Genomic DNA, 23,979 nt, shown 5'->3' with positions numbered 1-23,979 from the left:
ACGATTACGACTTTTTTTTAAATTGGAGCTTTATTCTTCTGAATAAGTGGCAGCGCGCACGGAAGACTGTTTCATATTATTTTCCTCGCTAATTTCCCCAAAAAGCTTTAATGGCCTCCTAATAAATTATATCTGACATTACAGAATTACGTAGGGCTCACAAGAAACGCAACATAACCTCATTTTCGTTAGCGGCATTACGCGGAATAATAATGAAAACATTATTATTTACAAGTCCACGAAGACTACTTCGTAAGTAAACGCATTATCTCGGATAAAAAGAAGTTTATAAAAAACGTTGAAATAAAATTACCATTATTTTCTTGTGCACTTAAGTACTTACTCGCTCGAGACTATTAATTCATATTATAAAATATTAATTTTAATCTGTTGAGGCTCTTATTATTTGCTTTTCATTGAATGAGTAAGCTTTCCTTCGAAAGGTTCGAAAAGGTTCTTTATGCTTAGGACTACAGTAAATACAAAACAAAACATCAGAAATGATTGATTTATTCACATGTAATGGTTAAAAGCCCTGCAAGTGCCCAGAATTCGATATTCCTTTCTCCAGGGAATTTTATCGCCTTTGTCGAGATATTTGTTTCATATATTTTATATATGCATGTGTGTAAAAAACATCATTGAAAAAAGAGTGATTTTGTAAGATTTTTATTTTATCGTCAATTGGTAGAAAGACACCTAGGCAATTTCAAATGGATTAAAAATTGCACATAATATAAACATTTTTTCAAAAAAACTTTTTTTTGTAACTTTTTTTTTTTCATCAATGATGCTTGATATTGATTGCTTTGGTAAAAAACAATTTACACAAAAACCGTTTTCATGTGTTTTTTTTCAAACGTTTATTTTTCCATTTCAATTTTAATTTATTTACTAGTATAAATGAGGGCATTGGAAGCAAAAATAGCAAACTCCCGTTTTGGTGTTTTCGAGAAAAAAAATAAAAACTGCTACACAAATGCCTAAGAATCTTCATGTATAAAATGTTATTTTCACTGAACCTTAAAATACTAATAAATTAGCTTTAATAGAAACGCGAATCCAAAAAACGTTCTTAATATTTGTATGGCACGGCCGTTTTGAAAATTTAAAGCTCAAGCCTGTCATAGGTCGAAAATGGCTGATAGATATTGATATGTTTGCTTCCAAACACTATTTTCAAACCATCAGAAGTATGATTTTAAACTACAATTTGCTACTCAACTTATGATTTTTATAAAAAAAAGTTTATAAACTACCGAAAGACATCATAACCAAAAAAAGTATTTTTTTGTAGGTTGCTATCTTTGCTTCTAATGCCCTCAAATATTCGTCACAAAGTATTACATCTTAATTCAAACATTTATATATTTTTTTAAATTTATTAAAATTAGATATATGGAGATATTAGAAGCAAACTTATAAATCTTCATTGAAGGAGTTACTGAGATATTTGCAAAACACTTTGAAAAAAGAATTGTAAGATTTCTAATTATGCGTCACCAACTCAATGGAGAATGCTTAGTTTGTGGTGTCAAATAGTATGATTGAAATCGGTTTTTGCAAGATTTAGAGACAATTTTAAATTACGCTATTCTATAGCTTAAGGTCGGTAGGTTTTTATGTTTAGTTTATTTTGGCATCAATAACTAATTTTCCGTTTTTGGTGGAGATTTCTAAGTTTGCTTATTTCCTCGGATATAATAAAAACACATGGGTGCTTATATGATATATCTTCAGGAAATGTTTAAAAAGCAAGAGAATCTTGCATCAAAAAACTTCCTCGGAAACAAAAAAATATCAGCATCTAAAGTAACATTGATAGAGAGAGATAGAATATATGGGTATTGGAGCAAAAATTGATAACTTCTCAGTAAGCTGCTTGTCGTATGCTGATGATGCAGTTCTGTTAGCAAGCAGCAAGGATGATTTGCAGCAAATAGTCTCTAGAATGTATGATGTATGCCTGGAGAGCGAATTGGCGATGAACGAAAGTAAGTCAAAAGTGATGGTATTTGAAAGGGATAGTGAAGTTACTGACTGCATAATAAATGTTAACAACGAATGTCTCGAGCAAGTAGAAAAATTTGTGTATCTGGGAAGCATGTTTTCAAGAGGTGGAAGAGAAAAAAAAGATATTGAAAGAAGAGTGAATGCGGGCAACAAAATGAACGGACCACTAAGCACAGTAATTTCGAATAAAAATATGTCAATCGAAGCTAAACTGGCAGTGCACAACGGAGTTTTAGTCCACTTTAGAACACTCATGTATGGAAGTGAAACATGGAACTGGCAGGGGAAGGATGAAATCCGAGAGAACGCGGTTGAAATGCGATCTCTTCGACGAATGTGTGGGAAATCAATGTATGACAGGGTTACGAATAATGAAATCAGGCGAGAGTGTAAATCTGAGTCAACTATAATTGATAAGATTAAGAAAGAGTCTCTGAGATGGTTTGGTCACATATAACGAATGGACGACGAAAGAATGCTAAAACAAGTATATATGGTGAAAATGAACGGCAACGTGAGACGAGGACGACCAAGGAAGACGTGGCATGATCAGATAAACCAAAATCTAAAGTCTGGTCATGTCAAAAGCAGACAGAACTGAAGGGCATGTATGACAAGATGTATAAATGTAGAAGAAGGTAGGAATGTATGCCAAGAGAGACGTGTGTGGCGGTTCATTCTATCTGCCCACCTCTACGGGGAAATAGCGTGATGGTAGTAGTAGTAGTAGTAAAGTAACATTGTTCAACATAGAGGTAGCCTTTCCAACAGACATAACCGTTAGCAGGTTTGTCCTGTATATTGGAGTGATAAAGAGTTAATGTTGACGATGTTCAAAGTAAAATTATCCGGAACATAAAAACTAATACCCTATATTTTTTTAACAAAAAACTCTTGTACTACTTGAGGGGTGTTTATACACATGAACATGGTCATAATGGTGAATTTTTAAAACAAATTATTTTATGGCCATTTTTTTTCTTTGCAGTCATTTTGGTGGTGATCTCCCTTCTTCCTTTGGCTTTCTCGGAAGATGACAAGAAATGGGTGTGGAGCGAGAATCGTAGGTCTTCTGACTCTGCGTCCAGCCATTCGAACAGCATACCTCTACCGTCTGTCAACTCTATCAAAATCAAACTTGCAGACCAGCTAGACAACCAACCCAGCAAATACACACAGCAGCAACTTCAAGGAGATGCACCAAGGTATTCGAAAGATTATGTAATATAAGCCAATCGAAGTTTTTGCCTAAAAATTACAAGAGCCATCGGCGAAAACGAAAGTTTCTTTTCTTTCTGATAATAAAGTTATTTTACTCAAAACAATATCCGCGCTCTTGAATGGATATGAACCTATTATTTTTGCTTTAATTAATTTTCTTTTTTTTGCGAATTTATTAACCAAAAACATCTTTAGATTTTTCATAATCAAAAACTTTTAGGATTCTTTTACAATTTCTATGATTTTAGAAGAAGTTTGGTCTTCAGTTTCCCCTCCGAGAGCTGAAATGGTCACTGAATTATAAATTAGTTAATTTAAATTTTGTATAAAGCCGTGTGTATATATTATGTGGTGTTTAGATAATTTCACATTTCTTTATTTTTCATGACATTATTTTGTTTTTAGCATGGTTTATTAGTTATACTTTTTGTTTATATTAGTAATTATCTGCATGTTTAATATTAAGGTCAAACCACAGTCCTGCGCGATAAAATTTTGTATGCAGTGCCGCGCAGTGTAGCGAAACTGTAATGCGGTTTTTTAAAAATCCAAACCAGTAAAAATAATATTTCTTGTTGCCGCGAAGCGCCGCACAGTGATGTTTTAGTGCTGTTTGGCCTTAAGAGTTTTTATCATCTTGTGTATTAAGTTTGCATGTTTCATTTCGAAATATTCACATTTAGAATATTTGTACACCTCTGTTTTTCAAATTATTTTTTAAGGTGCCTAGTATTGAAAAGGGCTTTATCAGTTATTGAAGTCATAATTTTCAAAAACTGTTTCTGCATTTACAATACTCGGTAACTTATTTTTATATATTTCAAAGTATCTTTTTTTTTTTTTTTGCGTGTGTGTTGTAGTTGTAACTAATTCTTAATCTTTAATTTCTATAGTTCCCTTTTGTATATGACACTCATTGTAGTGTAGAACTAACACACCCATCTCCCCATCACTTCTAGTTCTGATGATTCCTATGACACATACGATGGTGGTCCATTTGATGGTGATTTCAGACCTCCACCTCCAGACTATAGCAGGCCTTACAACCCTGCTGCTAACATTTACCCTCCCGTCGGAGGAAACAATTACCACGGTGAAGATGATAGATACCCAGTGGATAACCAGAGGTATCCAGAAGGAGGAAATAGATATCCAAGCGGAGGAAGATATCCAGTGGATAATCATAGATATCCGAATGACAGGTATCCGAGTAATAACGACAGGTATCCCGGAGCCGGATACCCGAGTCAAGGAGGATACCCTGATGATAAATACCCAATAAGAAAACCAGTTCACGAATATCCGGAGGGTGGATATCCTAGCGGAAACCGTTACCCTGGAAATGGCAATAGTAACCGATATCCCAATAGATACCCGAACGGTGTCGACAGATTCCAAGGTGGTTATCCTAGTGACGGGAACAGGTACCCTGGAGGAACACGGTATCCTCCCCAGGGAGCAGGTGGTTTCCTTGATTTCGATGGGGATCGTGATGGATTCTACCCTGACAACTTTTCTCCTAATTATCCTTACAGGTAATTTGTGCATGAGCACTTTTCTTTATCTATTTTTCTTATCTTTAATTTTTTTTCTCGGTTATCTTTTGTAAAAATATTTCCATTAGAATTGATTTTGACAAGATTTTGACTGCTGTTTTGCTTGCATTATTTTGTTGTATAAATTTTTCTTCCACAAATTCTTCATTTTTTTGACATTACATACCGCGGGGGTACTTGGTTTTCTTCAAAAATACTTTTCAAATCTTTCTATCTCGGTTTTTTCTGACTTTTGGTAAATAAATGGTTAAAGTTTATATAGTTTTATGTCACAAAAAATTTATTAATTTTTCGATGTACTCGGGTCATGTATCTTTATTTTCAATTGTTTCACGATAATAAGTGCTTCGTTAAAGATTTACGAACTGAAATCTTTATTGGCGCGGTTGAGATTCATCTGGCTGAATAATTTCACCTACTAGGCAAAGCCTTAAAAATCTTTTCAATTTTCAGACTTCCTCTTGGAGCAGTTGGTTTGAAAAACGTTTTGAGGTTGACAATTTTTTGTAGACAAAGGCTGGGTTTTGTTCCCTAGGGAGGTATAAAGATATTTATTTTACAATAGAGAACATAAAGGAGAAGAAAATAAGTCTATGCATGACAGTCACCAGCTGATGACAGTTCATAAGCTTTGTCAGTGCCTTCCATATTCCTTTCCCTAAAATGTTAATGGTCTGGGTTGTAAAGTGTTGATCTTAATAACTCCCTAAATGAGTCGAATCCAGTGCATTTAAACAAAAAATTAGACGAACTCAAAATATTGTTAAATATTAAGGATGTATTTTCATAAGTAAGTTAATAATACGATTTAGGCATTTCAAAAGTATTTTTTTTGATATTGTGCAATTTAAAAAAATAGATTAATATGCATAAGATAAAAACAATTATTTTTTAATTTATGTCTGTTATAATAAATATAATGTAAGTTTTATGTTACTTTATTTTAAATCGGGTTGTAGTCCCGTGGCTATTCTTGCGGACTCACGGATCAGAGGTCCGAGGTTCGAACCCCACTCTACCCCAATTCGGTTTCCATTTTCTAATAGTTAGTTATTTACAACTTTTTGAAAATGGCTGTCAAAATTGAAGTATTTGCGTAAATTATAAGAACGCTAATATTTCTTTTTTATTTGAAAAAAAAAAAACTTTTGGACGGCAGATTTTACCTTTTGGAATTTAAACCTAACTTTGCTTCATTGATTTTCATAAAAGACTAAGTATGAAAATAGTCTGAAGAAGATGAATTGAACAATAGAACTGTGACGGGAAATTTTATTTTTGTGTTTTTTTAAAAAAATACAGGCCTTTTAAATAAAAAAAAATACGTGTAATTTTTATTTAATTCTGAGTAAAATTATGCATTTAATAATTGTTTTAAAAAATACATTTTTGGTTGTAAATACTTCATTTTATTAGCAGATTTTTGGCTGAAATGAGCATAAATATTTTGATTTAAACATACCGTAGAAATTTAAAACCGACATCCAAAACATATTTTTTGTTTAAAATTGCCAAATTGTATATATTTTTTTATCTTTTAATGAGCCTTAATGAATATCACAATGCTTTTCTTTTTACAATGCCAACCAAAAAGAACAAACATAAATAGATGATTTACATAAAATAAATGCATCAACAATTTTAAGGACTGTTTTAATGTTTCATTAATTCAAAGTGATCTGATTTTAAACAAATTATTAAAAAAGGAACAAAGTTAATATTTAATTATAGCAAAACGTAGTTATATACACCTTTACATAAACTTAAACAAATAAAATGTTTAATTTAATCTCCCTTCCTTTAGGATGAAAGTAATACGGGGTATTGAGTTATCGAGTACTCTGAATCAATAATTGGTACGCTTATATTGAACGTAAATTACAAAACAAGAGTATTATTACAAAATATCATCGAGTAACAGGATTATATGAGCTACTGAAGCGGAATGTAAACTAAAAGAGATTAAATTAATTTGTTTATCATACTTAGTGATGCGAACTACCAATAATCATATTTCCTTTTTAAAAAATCATTTATAACTTCAACCAATTATTAACAATATTTTGAGTTTGTCCAAATTTTTGTGAATAAGGGCTGGATTTCACACCCTAGGGAGTTAGATAACAGACAGTAACCATTTTATAGGGAATGTGGAGGACTACGCATTTACAGAGTTTAGTACCTTACCTGGCTGTTTTAAGTGGCTGCTTTACATGATGTGTAACATTTACCATTCTGCCCATGTAAGATCATCTATAGTGTAGAAATGACAACATTTTAAGAGGATTTGCCGTAAGTGACAATTTTGAAGAATAGGTGTTTGGACATTGTCTCTCTGTCATCTCGCAGATGTCTCCCCGATACAGAGCGAAAAAGACAAATACACAACGCGACAGACTGATTTTGGCTAACAGAAATCGACCAAACTAACGTTTCGCTGTCCCGTTTTCACCACCTCAAAACTGAACTATTTCTTTTATTTTCAAAGAATAACACGGTATTTTATATGTATCAGTATTTGAACATTGTTTTTCTGTCTCTCTCGCAAACGCCTCCCCGATACTGTGCTGAAAAAAAAGGGAACTGAAAAACGCGTCGGACTGATTTCGTCTGATCGCTGTTTCGCAGTCCCGTTTTCCGCACCCCAAAACTGAACTAATTTCATTTGTTTTTATTAAGTCATAATATCAGAATTAAATTTTCTGTGTCGGTACCTTTTTTGTTTTTCAAAATTATTTATCACATTTTTGGATGGCCCTAGCTACCATAAGAAGCAATTTATCGTAAAATCAAAACAATAGAGACATGTCAGTGGTAAATAGCTCCTATATACCTTTGTGAATAATTTCAACGCTCATCAATTCACGATTCACCTCTTCGTTATAATTCTCAAAGCACTCTCCTAATACCCATCCACAATTCCTCTTTTTTCTCTAACTCGTATAGTGTCCATGCGAATCGACTGTGGAATTATCTCCCATCCACCACCAAAGATGTTACTACAGTATTTCTGTTTAAATCACGTCTAAAGAAACATCTCCTCTTTCTTCCTTAATCTCTCCTCCTTTCCTGTTTCCTCTATTACCCTTTTTCCAATTGAGTGATAGTATTGATTTGAGATAACTTATACACAAATACCTTTTTTTCTGATTTTATGTATTTGTAACTTTTGTTTATTTTCTATTGAATATGTTTTGTAACTTGAGTTATAAAAATAAAACATTTATTATATTGGTTGGTTGGGAGAAATTGCCATTTGGCAATAAGCCCGCCATTGTACAATTAACATTATGTACAAAAAGCAAAATAAAAAAAAATATTTATTGTGTGTAAAATAATAATTTAGCAAGTACTATAAACCAGGGAGAAAATACGGAACTACGTTGTACGAACAAAAGTAAGTAGTAGGTTTTTGGCGTTAATATTGTTGTGCTTTATTTATTTATAAAGGTGCTAAAATTGCTTTGTTTATTTGTTGTTCTCAATATGTGTTATTTTTTAAATGTTTTTATTATTTACGCCCCGAATTGAGTTTTTGTAACTCCTGGGAATGTAATTCAACGTATCATACTTGTAAAATACTTTGTGTTATTTGATTTATAAATAAATAATTAAAAAAGCCCGCGTTTCCTGTTGAGAAAATATTTCATGCCAACCATGCCGGGTATTAAACTCGAAACATCTCGCATGGTAGACAAACGCGCTCACCATTTAGACCACGAGGTAGACACTATATTTTTTTTCAGGGTGTTTTTCTAAGTGGTATATTTTTATTAAATATAAATAACAGCTTACATGTCCGAATGTTATAAAATTGAGGATTTAGTGATCATACGTTCTCATCCCTAATCATCAATAGTGTGGGTAGAGTGGTGAGAGGGTGTGTTTTACTGACGTCAGCATTTCACATAATTGAGGCGATTGTTCGACGGCTCCATTGTTTTATCGGCGCCCATCCGAGTCGGGAGATCTCGCGCGAAAATTTACCCAGTCATTCGGGAGACGTTTATAACCGAAATAATAACGTTTCACTATGGTCAGCTGTTTTTGTAATTACACTGAATTGACATATTACGACAGAGATGAAGAACATTTAAAGAAGTTAATATAGAAGTCTAGGCATCTACAGGGATTATGACCTGCCATTGGCTGGTTTAAGTGGCCATTTTACACACTGTGTAACATTTACCATTCTGCCCATATTTGAGAACATCTGTATTCCTTCAATTCTTTCATCTGTTGATGTCTGTGAAGTTAAAGAGCTGTAACTTTTATTTATGCGGGTGAAATTCATCTAATTAAATTATTTCACCTGCATACTAGGCAACACCTGAAAATTTTCTTTTTTCAACTTCTATACTTCTTCATGGACCAGGTGGATTTATCAACAATATTTTGAGTTTGTCAAAATGTTTGTAGACAACGACTGAATTCATATTACAACAGAGATGAAGAACATTTTAGATAATGTAATATAGAAGTCTTGGCATCTACAGGGCTAATGACCTGCTATTGGCTGGTTTAAGTGGCCACTTTACACACTGTGTAACTTTCACCATTTTGCCCATATTTTAACATCTATATTCCTTCGATTCTTTCATCTGTTGATGTTTGTGAACTGAATTACGTGAATTCTATTATAAAACTGAGCTACGGTTGCGCTATACTGTGCAGTCTCGCAGATAAAATGTCTGAGGTTCGAACCACGCTTGACTGCAACCCGGGCCCCGAATACAAAAAGAAATTAACACAGTTTTATCAATTTTCTATGACCCATCCATAGTCGACTTCGTGGTGTAATAATCAGCGCATTTGCCTACCATTCAAGAGGTCTCGGGTTCGATTCCCCACATGGTTGAGATAAAATATTTATTTATGCTGTTTTTACACTAGAATATTTCAGAGCCCCTGGACTGGCTACTGAAACCTAAGACTGATCATCTTACCTTCATTTTACAAAAAAGGTCGAAGTACGCTGTGATTTGTGTACCAATGCAGTACGATGATTTTATTTATTATGATTTACAAACAATACACACGCCATTGGTATAATAATCACAATTTGTTATGTTTATACATTGTTCAACAATAAGAAAGTTCTTTGGTTTTTTGATTTGTTAATAGACTATTAAACTAAGACAACATTTTTTTTTTCAATTTTTATATATTGTATTATCAGCGCTACGATTTTTTAAAGTTTTGTATTTCTGAAATAACTGCGCGTGTGACGTCAGAGGTTCATTTCCGCTTATTATGAAAGTTATGACAATATCTTATAACAAATTATTTTACCTAACTTACATAAGGGACTATTTGATTGTTTAAGTAACATTACTGTTCTCTCGTTATTATTTCATGTATCGTTAAATATATCAATATCATTATTACTTTCTCCATAAATAAGTTATCTTAGCTTACGTGATAATCCGTTAAAGTGCACCATATTATCATTGGAGGTTGGAAGTAAAATGTAGGGTAGGATCTCAATCGCCGAATAGAGACATTCAGGGGTACATTCTCTAAACAAAATTTAGAATCAAAAGTACAATTAATTATATTATAAAGATACATAAAGTCTAAAATCTGTCTCCATAATTCTAACTTATCTAGAACAAAATGTTCTAGGCGATGTTCATAAAACTGAAAGGTTATGTCCAGGTTACATTTAAATGTTAGCTGACGAAGAAGTTTTTTTGCACAGATTCAATTAAATTGGTCATCAATAGACTTCACTCTCTAGGCAATAAGTACCAGGACATTGGTGACTCATTTCACATGAAATTTAGTACATATAGAACGGCTCTTCTTCTTTATTTCACTGGTAATAGTTCTAGGTAACTATTTGTTACTATTGTTAAAAAATTGTTTTGAACTTCTTTATTAGTTTTTTTTTTCTTTTTTCGTTTCTTTTCTTGGATTAATTTATGAGTAAAAAATATTTCTCTTTATCATTTTTTTTAAAATCATTATATATTTATATACATAAACATATACTATTTACCTAAATATTAGTTTTCAATAATAATACATTTTTTTTTTTTTTTTAATGTTATTCAAAATTGTTTCCGCATTTTTTTTTTTAACTGGTTCAAAGTATTTCTAATACCAAATTATCTTTTTTTATCGATAATTCTATAACTGGTAATATTTTATTCTTTTATATAGTTTATATTTCTTAGACTTTCTTAATTAATAATATTGTTTTAAATGCTCTGTATTACTTATGCTTACATGTATGTATATTTAATTGTATTTGTAACTAATATGTAAAAGGCACTAAGTGCCGTTTATTTCAATTAAATAAAAATAAAATAAAATTCATTTGAGTTATGTAATGCAGTGACCAGACAACACATCCGAATTCCAAATTACTACGAACGAATAAATTCTTTAATGAAATTATCGATGATACATATTTTAAAAGGTTCGCATATTCTGTTTTTAAATCCTTACATCGTTTGGGCTTTTTATTTGATTTTATTAAAATGAGTGGAAAATGTAAAGCTTGAATTAAGAGTTATTCCTAGATCTCGAATCACGTTAACTGATCAATGATTATATTATTAATACTGTAAATTGTTAATATTTTCCTTGTTAACGTAATCTTGTAACATTTTTGTACATTTTATTTTATTTTATAAATTTAATTTTACAATTCGCCCAAGGGGCATTAACAAAAAAATAAACAGGTAAGTACAAACATAGTAAGTAATATTTGAAAAATAAACAACACTTATTTTAGTATACATGTAGAAACAAAAAAGCATGCTGCATTGCGAAATAAAAAGTGAAACTTTGCATAATAAAAAATAAAAAATATGGATATTAGAAAAATGTTAGAATTAAAAAGCAAATTGTTAACAACTTGTAAAGAATTTAAACAAAAAAATGGTATTAACAAAATAATGTTGAAAACAAATAATAAAAATAAGTTTACAGTAAGTATGTAAATGATAATAATATAAAATACGGTACACAAAAATTTTTGATAAATTAATTTTAGAAAGAGATAAGATAATAATAATACACATTAAAAACAAAAAAATTAAATTATTGAAGTTTTTTTTTCCATTATATGAATAATGATTTGAAACTGCCATTGTATTTTAGCTGAGGTACTCTTGGTACACCCCTCAGGAAATAGCTGATTTTTTTCACATTCATTCTCGGGGAGTCGAATGTTTTGTTCAAGAATATGGATGTATGTTTTTTTTTCGAAACACGTTAATCTACAGGTTACCGACAAAAATACTCTTACTTTCGATTTTTTTTACAATTTAAAAAAATAAATTATTTATAAATCATATAACACAAAGTATCTTACAAGTATAATACGTTGAATTATATTCCTAGGAGTTACAACAACTCAATTTGGGACATAAATAATATTAGCATTTAGAAAATAACACATATTGATAACAACAAAGAAACAAAGTAAGTTTAGCACCTTTAAAACTAAATATACAACAACAATATATATGCCTAAAACCTTTTCTTACACAAGCAGAACAAATATATGTAAAAAAACGCTTTTAAGAAAAAAAAGTAGTGAATCTACTAAGGGAGATAGGGTCATTAACATCACACGCCATGCAGATGATGCTGCCATAGTGATGATGAGAACATATCCATCTCAGTTAGTAAACATCTGGATGCCTAAGAAATGTTGTATAGTACAATGAACACATGATTATTAGAAACAAAATTCGGACCAAAGAAATCATGGTGTATATAACCGAGGCGAGGATAGATGGAAAGAAAATAAAAAATACAAAAAATCAAGTAGAAAAACTAAATAGAAAAACCAAATAACTGCTCAGAACGTCAGAGATGAAAGTACAAAAGGCAATCGCAGGGAAACCCAAAAGAGGCAGAATCTAGAGTCAAGAAGTTAGACGGATTTGCGATACCCATTGCATAGTAAATAGATTATGGAGAGATTACGTCAATAATTCCATTAATCGACCGCTCTAAAATCCCCTATACCATTGCTCGCGAAATCCCGGCCGTTTGCCGTCTGCCCGGAAGACCACCAAGGAGAGGGAAGAACAGCTGAAACTCAAAAGCTCAGGAGTTAGCTTTTAGCTGATATCAAATTAATCGATCTGAACCGAGAAGAAGAAAAAGATTAAACTTTCATTTGACTGCGGTTACGTTTATGTAATCTGTGTACTCAAATCTAGCTACAGCAATGCATTTCTGGGTTCAGCTAGCGCATTATTTATTATGCAAAATCATTGCATTTTACCTAGCTCAGTAATCACAATAAAGAGGCCGTAAAATATATGTTTTTCGGAGTTGAAAACTGTCGTTAATTTTCATGCGAGTAATTTCCTGTTCATTTAGTGACACGAAAACATTTCAGTGAACTGCTTACTTTGTTCACACCGGATATTGGAAAATATAAGCACCATTTTCGGAAACTGCGTAAACTAAAATATGTTCACACGCAACCTTTATTTAACATTTTGTACGAATATTTTATTTTCGGCCTCGTATATTTATGTCGGCCTCGAGGCGTAATGGTCAGCGCATTTGCCTACCATGCAAGACGTCTCGGGTTCTTTTTGATGGAAAGAAGAATATATTTTGCTTAAATTTAAAGCGGATGTGTTTAACACTTTATAAATTACATGTATATAATGTAAACAAATTACAACAGGAATAGAGAATACCTTAAATAGGGGAATATGGAAGTCTAGGCGTTTACAGGGCTTATGACCTGTCATTGGCTGGTTTAAGTAGCCACTTTACACACTGTGTAACATTCACCATTTTGCCTATGTTTGAACATTCATATTTCTTCAATTCTTCCATTTGTTGATTTTAGTGAAGTTAAAGGGCTGAAACCGTTATTTTTGTGAAGAGATTCATCTGACTGAATTATTTTACATATTAGGCAATGCCTGAAAACAATTTTCCAATTTGTACACTTTTTCTTGATTTATTTTTTATTTTTTTTGTTTATCTTAATGACTCCCGAGGGGGTGAAATACAGTATTTTGTCTACAAACATTTGGACAAACTCAAATATCGTAATTTTTATAATGTTTTTATTAAAGCTTACATCATAATATGTATTTGCATGTGTGCACTATTTCAAGTTTTAAAATAAATAAATAAAAATTGAACAGCTAGTACAGTAGGGACAAATAAAGTGCAAAGCATTCAATATTGGCCTTATGCTAGGTACTGTATAGTACTGTATATCTACATATCGCTAGCCTAAAGCAACAGTGAAATATTTCCGAAGAACCTATTCTCAGGTAATCGGACTTGGAGGTGTGCGAAGGGTCTAATGGAATTGATTTATTTAAAGTACTTTATTTTCACCTAGGTCAACTATCTAACTTCAATATTTTATTATTATAACTTATAATTTATTTAAAATATTAACATATCTGTATGTGTATCTCGAAATCGGAAATATCGGGTTTATCTCACTGTTGCTTTGGGCTAGCGATATATGGAATTGAAAAAGATATTATGATCAGTGCAAATAAATGCTAAAAATGGACGAAGATTTTCTGAAATCAATGTTATATTATGAAGGATGGGAAAAGAAGTTACCTTGTCTTATCCACAGATCTAAATGAGACGTGGAAAGATAACAAATCTGTGATTTTGGAAGAAACGAATTAATTTTCAAGAACTGCGTGAACAATGTATTGATCAGAATAGGTAGTGTATGCACTAATTTTATTCACTTTCATTTAATTTAATATACATAAAATAATACAGTTCACACTTATAACCGTGCAACGTTTTTTTTTAATGCAGAAAAACTCCGATTTCACAACTTTCAAACAAAAATTCGTTATAATTTAAAGAAAATAATTAATCCAAATTTATTGCAACAGAGAGAGAAAATGTTTTCGAGAAGGAATATGGGAGTCTAAGCATTTACAGTGCTTATGAACTGTCATTGGCTGGTTTACATGGCCACTTTACACACTGTGTAACATTCACCATTCTGCCTCATTTAAACATCCACATTTTCTCAACTCTTCCATCTGTTGACTTTTGTGAAGTAAAAGAGCTGAGACCTTTATCATGTGAGTGAGATTCATCCATCTGAACCGATTCACCTGCTAGGCAACGCTTGATCAAATAAATAATTATTATTTAGTAATCAAAACAGGCTACGGTCCCGTGGCTAGTATTTTCGACTAATGGGTCGGAGGTCCGAGGTTCGAATCCCAATCTAGTTGAAATTGATTCCAATTTTTACATTTTTTGTAAGGTGTGATCCTTTAAAAATCTAAGCCGCGGAAAGAAATGTGCTTATTTATTTCAGACAAGTAATAAGTTTTTTCTATGTTAAAAATTATATAGCATATTTTTAATAATTATTTGTAACTCGTTTTAAAAAAAAAAACGTGCGGTTAAAACTCAAGAGCTTAAATTATTTTTTTTATTATTATCATAAAAAAGGATTCGGAACGTATTGAAATTATTTCTTGGATCACACTGTTCCACACAAACATAAATTATTTCAACAACGAGTGTATCCAAATGCTTGCAGACTGGCTGGATTTTCTCCCTAGGGAGTTGTTCATATTTTTAATTTACTGCAACAGAGAAGGAATTTTTTTTTGAGAAGGGAATATGGGAGTCTAGACATTTACAGGGTTTATGACCTGTCATTGGCTGGTTTAAGTGGCCACTTTACACACTGTGTAGCATTCACCTTTCTGCCTATGTTTGAACATACACATTTCCTCAACTCTTCCATCTGTTGACTTTTGTGAAGTAAAAGAGCTGAATGTCACACAGTGTGTAAAGTGGCCACTTAAACCAGCCAATGACAGGTCATTAGCACTGTAAATGCCTAGACTCACGTATTCCCTTCTCAAAAATATTTTCCTTCTCTGTTGCAATAAATTTTAACATAAATTATTTCACTTTATTCTACACAGCATTTTCTAGTCTACTTGAATTTTTCTTAAAGAGTTATCGATACGCTTTATTATATTTATGTCAGAATTGCAATCGTTTTTTACATTTGTTATACTGAGTTCCAAAGCGGTTCTAATTTATAAACATTTACAGATAGTGTTTTTCTGGGTTATTATGCCGTGTTTGTGGGCTTTGTATTGCCGACGTTTCGGAGCACATTGCAGTGTCCATGTGCTCCGAAACGTCGGCAATACAAAGCCCACAAACACGGCATAATAACCCAGAAAAACACTATCTGTATTCTGAAGGCCGTGAAAACCTACGAACCTTGATTATAAACATTTATTACATTTTTTGTGCGGGTAATATCACTTTTCAGAAATCTATCAAAAGTATATCGCATACAACTTCAAACTCGATTTTACGACTTGCCTCGTTACCTTATAGGCGTAACAATATATTTGTTATTCACGCGCTCCTATAGCTGGGGTGGCCAACTATCATACCCGAGGTCTACTTGTTAAAGTCCAGTGTACGTGCGATCAACCAATCATTTCTCTCCCCCTGCTCAGTAGTGGATAGGGCACTGCAGTGGTAATCAAATTACAGCGTATCTAATTTTTTTTTACAAAGAAGATAAGGTGATCAGTCATGGGCTTCAGTATCTAATTTAGAAACTTTGACATATTTATTTTCAGTTCACAAACAGTAAAAGATATCACAATATAAATTCAATTTATAAAATGAAAAATAACAACACCAAACATCTTTCACTAATTATATGTGAACACCAACAATCACAAAAGAAAAATTAAAAATTGTATATGGACCAAAGTTTAGTTTTCATTGTATGTTATTAAAGCAGTTTATTAGAATTTATGTAAGATTAATTTTAATAAAATTTTATTTAAGATAGATGCAATTTATGCAATCGAATATAATTTTACTAGATTGTTAATAAAGTCTCGTGATCGTAATAAGTTTTTTTTAATGTATATCAATAATTATAGTTATAATAGTCACAATAAAATAAAATAAATAAAAAAAAATGCGTACCCTTAATTTATTTTATCCGTTTTATTATTGTACATGTTAGTTGGGTGAGTATATATATTTAGGCTGTGTGAGGGTGTGTGTATATGGGTATAGATGTGTGAGTATTGTGTGTGTGTGAGAGTGTGTAGTAAATATATGTGGACTTATTGTTCAATGATTTTTTTAAAAATAACTGTTGTTTTTTTTTTCAAAAACCTTAATGAGGAAACCTATCAACAACCTTATCGATCGATGTGAAATTGTTGAGATTGTTAAGAACGCTCCGGCTTAACATTGCAATATTGCAATGTAAAATTAAATAATTTATTTGGACCATAACTCAAACCTTAGACCCCAAACAGTCAAAAACTACTTTCAAGGATACTGGTCATATTTCACACTAAGTACTTTATTTTTCAACTTGACACTTAAAATTACAATCAAGTTACGCATGCAATAAAAGTAATCGTCACCATTCCTTTTTTTGCACCCAGTGGTGCATAGGGCATCGGTACATTATTACATATGGGTATTGGTACATCAAACGTAGCGTATCGACGTTTACTACGTATAATATCATGATTTATTAAAAAATAATTTAATTCTGTATAATTTTTTATTTTTTTTAATGTTTGCATATTCATTTCACATATTTTTTCACATGAGCTTACAAAAAACAAAATGTGTTGTGGTTTTTGTAAAAATGCACATACGATATTTTACTTTAGAAAATACGTAAGCGCAAAACCGAATAAATGTCACGTCGATATTTTACTTGCAAAAACGTAAAGTAAAATATAATATGAATGACATGCAACATTTTACACCGAGGTTAATTTGAAAAAAATATTGTATGTGTAACAAACGATAATAATTGAATACTTACACGTGACGTTTATTTAAGAACTTAACGATAATATATATTACTGTTATGTATATTTTTTTTACAAATATGAAATATTATTTTTTTTAAAAGCGTATAAATATAATTTAATCTACTGGTTTATTACATCAAGCTTTTTGCTGTCTTTCATACAAATAAAAATATTAGTTATTACATGATGAACCTGTTAAATACATGGTTAGATAATTTATCTAGCGCCATTTTTGTGAAAATCACCTCGAGGGCGCTGTACAATAAATAGGTATCCCGAAGTCTTGCAGCTACAGAGCGTATGGACGATTAGGATTCTAGTTCCTTCTTTCCAATTATGATTTATTTCAATTTTAACATTTAGGAGCTAGGTTACAGCACATCTTGAAGCTACAAAATGCATGAACGATAAGTAGCTTCCATTTACATTTTGTTTTAATTAACAATAAAGTAAAGTGTTTGAATGATATTAAAATAAAAACATAAAAAAACTCATTTTTAAAAATAGGAGTTAGATTATAACAAGTCATGCAGCTACTGAGCGTATGGACTTTCGAAATTCTAGACCCCATTTACAAAATGTATGGTTTATTACATTTACATAAAAAAGCAAGATTACCAATCGTCCTGCAGCTACAAAGCGCATTGACGAGTGGAATTTTAGCAACTTAAATCTATATCAATATTTTTTTTTAAATTATCATTAATTGATAGATAATTTGTCAAGTGTTCATGCAAAAAAGTAAACAGTAAATAAATAAAGCACTGTTAAAACATTATAGCTAAAGAAATAAAGAAAGATATCCAATGGGTAGCTATTGTAAACTGTAGGTATTATATCCGGACATGTGGCCAAAAAGCTGCTCGCTTATTCTTGGAACTGCTATAACCGAGGGATGGTGCGTATTATTTCAATGACTTGGTGTCCATTTTGGTCTATTTTGTTTCGTCCTATGATAGTTACGCAACATTCCAGTTCAATTTTTTTTTTTTTTAGATTGTTATCTTTTTTTTCTTGGCCTTGTCACGATTGACATTCCTAATGGCGACGATTGACTACCGCTGTCCTATAAATATTCAAGCAGTTTTCCACAAGGGTTGTAAAGCGGAGACCTGAAGCTGAGGTCGTGTCGTTGTAGAATAAAAAACTTGTCTAAACTATTTCGATAACAACGTTTCTGTGGCATGGCTATTACTGAAGAAAAAGCACTAAAGTGTGAACTTTTCCAATATACGCTTTGTGTGACGCCCTTATTCAGTGAAACCGACTGAAATTATTACACCACGCCTCTGAAGAACTCCACATTAACTTGGACGCCATTTTAAAAAATATTCAAGAAAATAAAGCCAACAATATTCACGGAGACAGACCGCTGTACACGTGCGAACCGAGAGCCTGCTGCGTGATATTACGTGAATGGCTTATTTCACACCGTGGCAAAAATTTACAAGGCATAATAAAATAACATAAGGCAGAATAATATTTATTGTTTGTTAGGTTGTTTTTGATAATATGTCACATAATTCCTTTACGTGTCTCCTTCTCTCTCTCTAAATTCAAACTAGTTCTATTCGCACCAATATGAAGATTTCGAAAAACAAACTAATAGTAATTATTTGTCACCTGAATGAGGAAGTTTGGTGTTTTTTTATTATTTTTATTTGTTAATAGACTATGAAACTCAGCCAACTTTTTTCTATTTTTACTTTTATATAGTATTATCAGCGCTATGATTTATAAAAGTTTTGTATTTCTGAAATAACTCCGTGTGTGACGTCAGGTTCTTCTATGTCAGTTCTCCCGATTGGTTTGTTTACGGTAAACAAACCGGATATCCTTCACATCTCTCATATTATTGGTCAGTTTTTATAAACCAGTGACGTCGTTCAAAGTAGTGCGTTTTCATTAAAATATTTAATTTTTTTCGTACGTTTTCAAGAAACTTTGACGTACAATTTAATGCTCTTATTTTTACCGCGCGCAAGAAAACCTTTTTTGTATCCAATTTCCTGGAGGGCTGAAGTTTGAACTTGATACAAGTACATGTTTAATTTCTAATCAATTTTTGGTACAAAAACGCATAGCAAAATATAAAATATAATTAATAATTAACAAAAGTAAATTTACTGTGACAAAGAAAACGATCATATTAGTGCGGAGTTTTGCCGCTTAAAGCTAGGGTTTCCTAGGAGAGCGGTGCCCGTATCTTAGCGGCCGTAGTGAACGGTGATACGGTGGACAGCCGTCGTAACAGTGACTAGAGAGTGTTTTTATTTTTTAACGATGTTATCAACATCGTTTTCCTAGGAAACCACTCTCTAGTCACCGTTACGACGGCTGTCCACCGCATCACCGTTCACTACGGCCGTTAAAATACGGGCGCCGCTGTCCTAGGAAACCCTAGCTTAAGCAGAGCAATAAAAAAAATCAAAAAAGATCGGCCCATTCACTCCATTTCCTTATTATCCATTTGCGCTGTAATATTTACAGAAATAACATACTTGCTTTCGTGAACCAGCTTACGCTTCGTCAATAGTAATATATGTATATATATTTTTAATATTCTTTTTTTTTTATTAATCAAATAATACACATGAATTACATTCCCAGGAGTTACTTCAACTCAATTAGAGATTGAGGTATTTTTTTTTTAAAGTGCATTTTCAAAACATATATTATATTTAATAAATATATATTTTTTAATCCCTGTATTTAGTAGCCTTATGTGTCATGTTCAAGGCTAAGGTACTTGAAAAAAATCGTTATAATCTTGGGAATGGGATGTTTGATCACCGATTTTGGTTTATTACCTTTATGAGTCCAATCACCATCGTTGCAAAGTCCAAGAATAATGGCGCGTGATAGCCACTTTTGACAACATTGTGAATATCTGTTAAGGATATTTTATCTTTCCTGCATTCTGCTTCAAGATTATGGTGTTGTAAACTGAAAAATGGGCACTGAAATAACAGATGTTCGATGCTCTGTGAAAAAATATCATCGCATGGATAATAGTCATCATTCCTTAATTTAAACCTATATAGGTTACTTCTCACAGCTCCGTGTCCGGTTAAAATTTGGGTCGTTTCGAAAGTACTTTGGTGATGACGATAATGTGATATTATCACAGCAAAATATAAACAAATAACTTAAACAGTTTCATAAACAAACAAATGAAAGTGCTTTTAAGAATGCAGGAAATGGAAAATCTAGGACTAAGGGAGATAAAGTCGTTAAAATCACATGTTAAGCAGACGATGCAACCCTAGTGACTGATCAGAATCAATATTTTTTCTTAAATGCCGGGTAAACGCAATAACCAGTACACCACGTGGCTGACTAATCTTCACTCGATTTCCCGTGGAAGGATTTTTACCTGAGAATACATACCAGCTTGCAGTTTGGACATACTCAAAAAATTATTTATATTTTAGTGTCTCTACTAACACAAACGAAATTTGTTAGTTTACTTTGTTCATTGACAGGCACTAACACATTAACAATGTCTTATTAAACGTTCGAACGCACTGTACGTTGTCTTATTTTATTGGAATGTTTTAATAAGCCCATTATTCAAAAAAATAGTAAAAATAACATACAAATCATATACATACATATTTATTTCTCAAACAATAGTCAAATCATATTTAAATATTTTTTAAAAGCAGTTTGCGCAAAGCGCGCGGCGAAAGTGAGGCATAGTGGGGGAATTATTGGACACAGTCCGATGTATTTAAATATTCTACGCACCTTCTGGACTATTCTTAATTCTATGTTAAAAGTTATTTGTGAAAACCAAAAACGATTGTTCGTTGTAAAATAAGCGAAAACATTGATTTTCTTCAATTTGCCTAAATCTATTTTTGTACTTTGTTTACGTTGATACGCATGTTAAAAGATTACGTCTGATGTTTAATCAATAGCAAATTCCTTGAAATTGTAAATCTGTACTTCGAATCAAACCACGCTTTGTTATTTAGAACGTTTTTATATTTGGAATGTTTTTATAGTTAGAAATTATTTTTTTAAAAACATTTTATTAAAGTAAAATACCTATTTATATGTTACAACAGAAACAAAGATTTGGACAAAAAATCACAATGTGTTCTTGATAGTTACATGATATATTATGTTTTACTCGTATTATGCAGTAGTAAATCAATTCTTTCATCAAGTGCGCATTTATTTGGTATTAATCCGTTTTTTTTTTCAATTTAAAAGTGAGCCCCAAAAACAAAAGAAAATGGTAAAAGTTATACTTTATTCGAAAAATATTGTATTTTTTTATGTTGCAAATATTAATTTATTTTATTACGAGCCTTCAAAATGGAATGTCAAGTAGACGTAAACGCTATAATTTGAAGTATTTAAAAAAATAATTTGATGACATTCCAAAGGGTCTTAACCTAATCAGATCCGTAAAATATTTCAGATGCTTTATTTCAAACTGCAAACACACCCTTTTATCACAATTGGAAGGAATTGGAGGAAATCGAAAAAGTAACATTAGCTCCACTCAGTACGATATCAAAAGCGGAAAAAAATTACGTATTTGAATTAGTAAAAAATTTAAAAAGTACAAACATTCTCAAAATAAGTATTCCAAATAAATGACTACCAGCCGCTAGAAAACGGAAACCGGTGAAGCCAGACTTTCTCGATTCAGCGCTGGTACTAGATGCGAAACGCAATGTCACAATCAATACTCCTTCATTAAATATTGTCTATTTTTTTTGCTATCATATTTGAACATGTTAGTTTTTATGTTTTAAATTTATTTGTTATTATATTTTTAGTTTTTTTGATAATATACATAAAGGGTAAAACGGGGTATTAAAACATAGCAATGAAATACATATTAATAGTAAGAATAGTAAACAAAAAATCCCACAAAGGCATGGCCTGTTCGTGGGTACACAAGAAATGTTTATGAATTTTTCGCTCCTATAATATGTAGACAGGTATGATATTTTTGTGTTATATTAGAAAAATAAAATAAAATATTATAATTAAGTAAGTTCTTAAATTAATAATAAACTCAATGTAATATGTATGTGAATCTTTAATTCGAATACACGCAACCTATACAGCAACACTCCTAGTAAATTTAACTTAATATAATTATCTCCACATGAAAAATATTTAGTATACATATACCTAGTCCTGCCATAAATACTGTTACAAGCTGTTTTTATTAAAATAAAAAAGCAATTGATTTTACAAAAGTTTTTTTTTTATTACTAGGCCAACATGCATATTCCACAAATTGAAGAAAAAAAAATTCAAATTGTCCTTCTTTTGCCTTTACACAGGCCTTTAAACGTGACGGCCAATCGTCAATGGCAGCACGCACGATATCCATCGGAAAATTGGCCACTGCTTTTTTCAAAGACCGTTTCAAGCTCTCCAAATTTGGATATCGTCTGCTACTAACCATGGTCTCCAACACTGACCACAATTTGTAGTCCAGCGGATTTAAATCGGGGCTTCCAGAAGGTCAATCTTCAGCTCTGATAATCTCCAGTATGTGATTTTCCAGCCATTGCTGGGTAGATTTTGTCTTATGAGTTGGAGCAGAATCTTGCTGGAAGATCCAATGTCTCGAATTGAACATTGTGTCATTGAGAGGCTGAACAATATTTTCTAGAATGTCATATTGGTACGATTTCGCGCTTGTCTTCACGACAAAATGAAACTCAGAAACCCCTTCGCAAGAGACACCTCACCAAATCATCACTGCTGCTGGATGATGACCTTTTTGAACTTTAGGAATGACTTGAGCGGCTTCTCAAAAACTCTGAGCATACACTTGATTATTTTTCTTTTTGAAGTTTTCTTCGATGTTAAATATTTTTTCATTAGAAAACAGAATTTTGCGATGCAAATTATTCGCGTATCGTGAAATAAGTTTTTTTCCTCGGGTCTTCCTTGTGTCCCTTAAAGGTGGAGTAAGCAAATGACAAGTGCTTTTTCGGTAAGTTCCCATATTTAGGTCTAATTTGATGATGCGAGACATACTTTGAGTCGATATATTCATCTCCCTGGACAAGATTTTTGTTTACGGAGCGGATTTCTATGAATTCTGCTTCTGACAGCCTTAATAGCTCCTGGAGTCAGCACAGTTCGAGGACATCCAGATCTTTGCCGGCCTTCAGCACTAGCGACTTATACCTAAAAGTTTTAGGGTGTTAAAAATGTCTCCCGGCTTCGTCCCAACTTTGTGCAACGCAATTTCAGCGATTCGGTTTTCTTTAACACCCCACTCCATGTTTATTCTTTGACGTTCAACGACTGACTAATTATAGCAATAGCATAAGGGTTGGTACTTTACCTGAAAAAAGGTTACGGGTCTTTACCGGCTATTGTTTTCATTTTATGAA

General features: G+C 32.0%; 1 protein-coding gene across 1 annotated transcript in view; it reads left to right on the top strand.

Annotated features, from left to right (window-relative positions):
• Positions 1-3,001: 3,001 nt before the first annotated feature.
• LOC148271505 (uncharacterized) overlaps positions 3,002-23,979 on the top strand; it is a gene marked incomplete at both ends in the record, with an annotated part of 33,377 nt that continues 12,399 nt past the window's right edge. The window contains 2 exons of the mRNA XM_088241313.1: positions 3,002-3,218; positions 4,248-4,769. Coding sequence (XP_088097439.1) covers positions 3,002-3,218; positions 4,248-4,769 — 739 coding nt within the window. The remainder of the gene's footprint in view (positions 3,219-4,247; positions 4,770-23,979) is intronic.

The sequence above is a fragment of the Micrasema longulum genome, unplaced genomic scaffold (assembly GCF_059751315.1).
Source record: "Micrasema longulum isolate JH-2025_06_02 unplaced genomic scaffold, ASM5975131v1 h1tg002832l, whole genome shotgun sequence".
Taxonomy (NCBI): Eukaryota; Metazoa; Arthropoda; class Insecta; order Trichoptera; family Brachycentridae; genus Micrasema; species Micrasema longulum.
The sequence above is the reverse complement of the archived record's forward strand: the minus strand, read 5'-3'. Positions and strand labels throughout refer to the sequence as shown.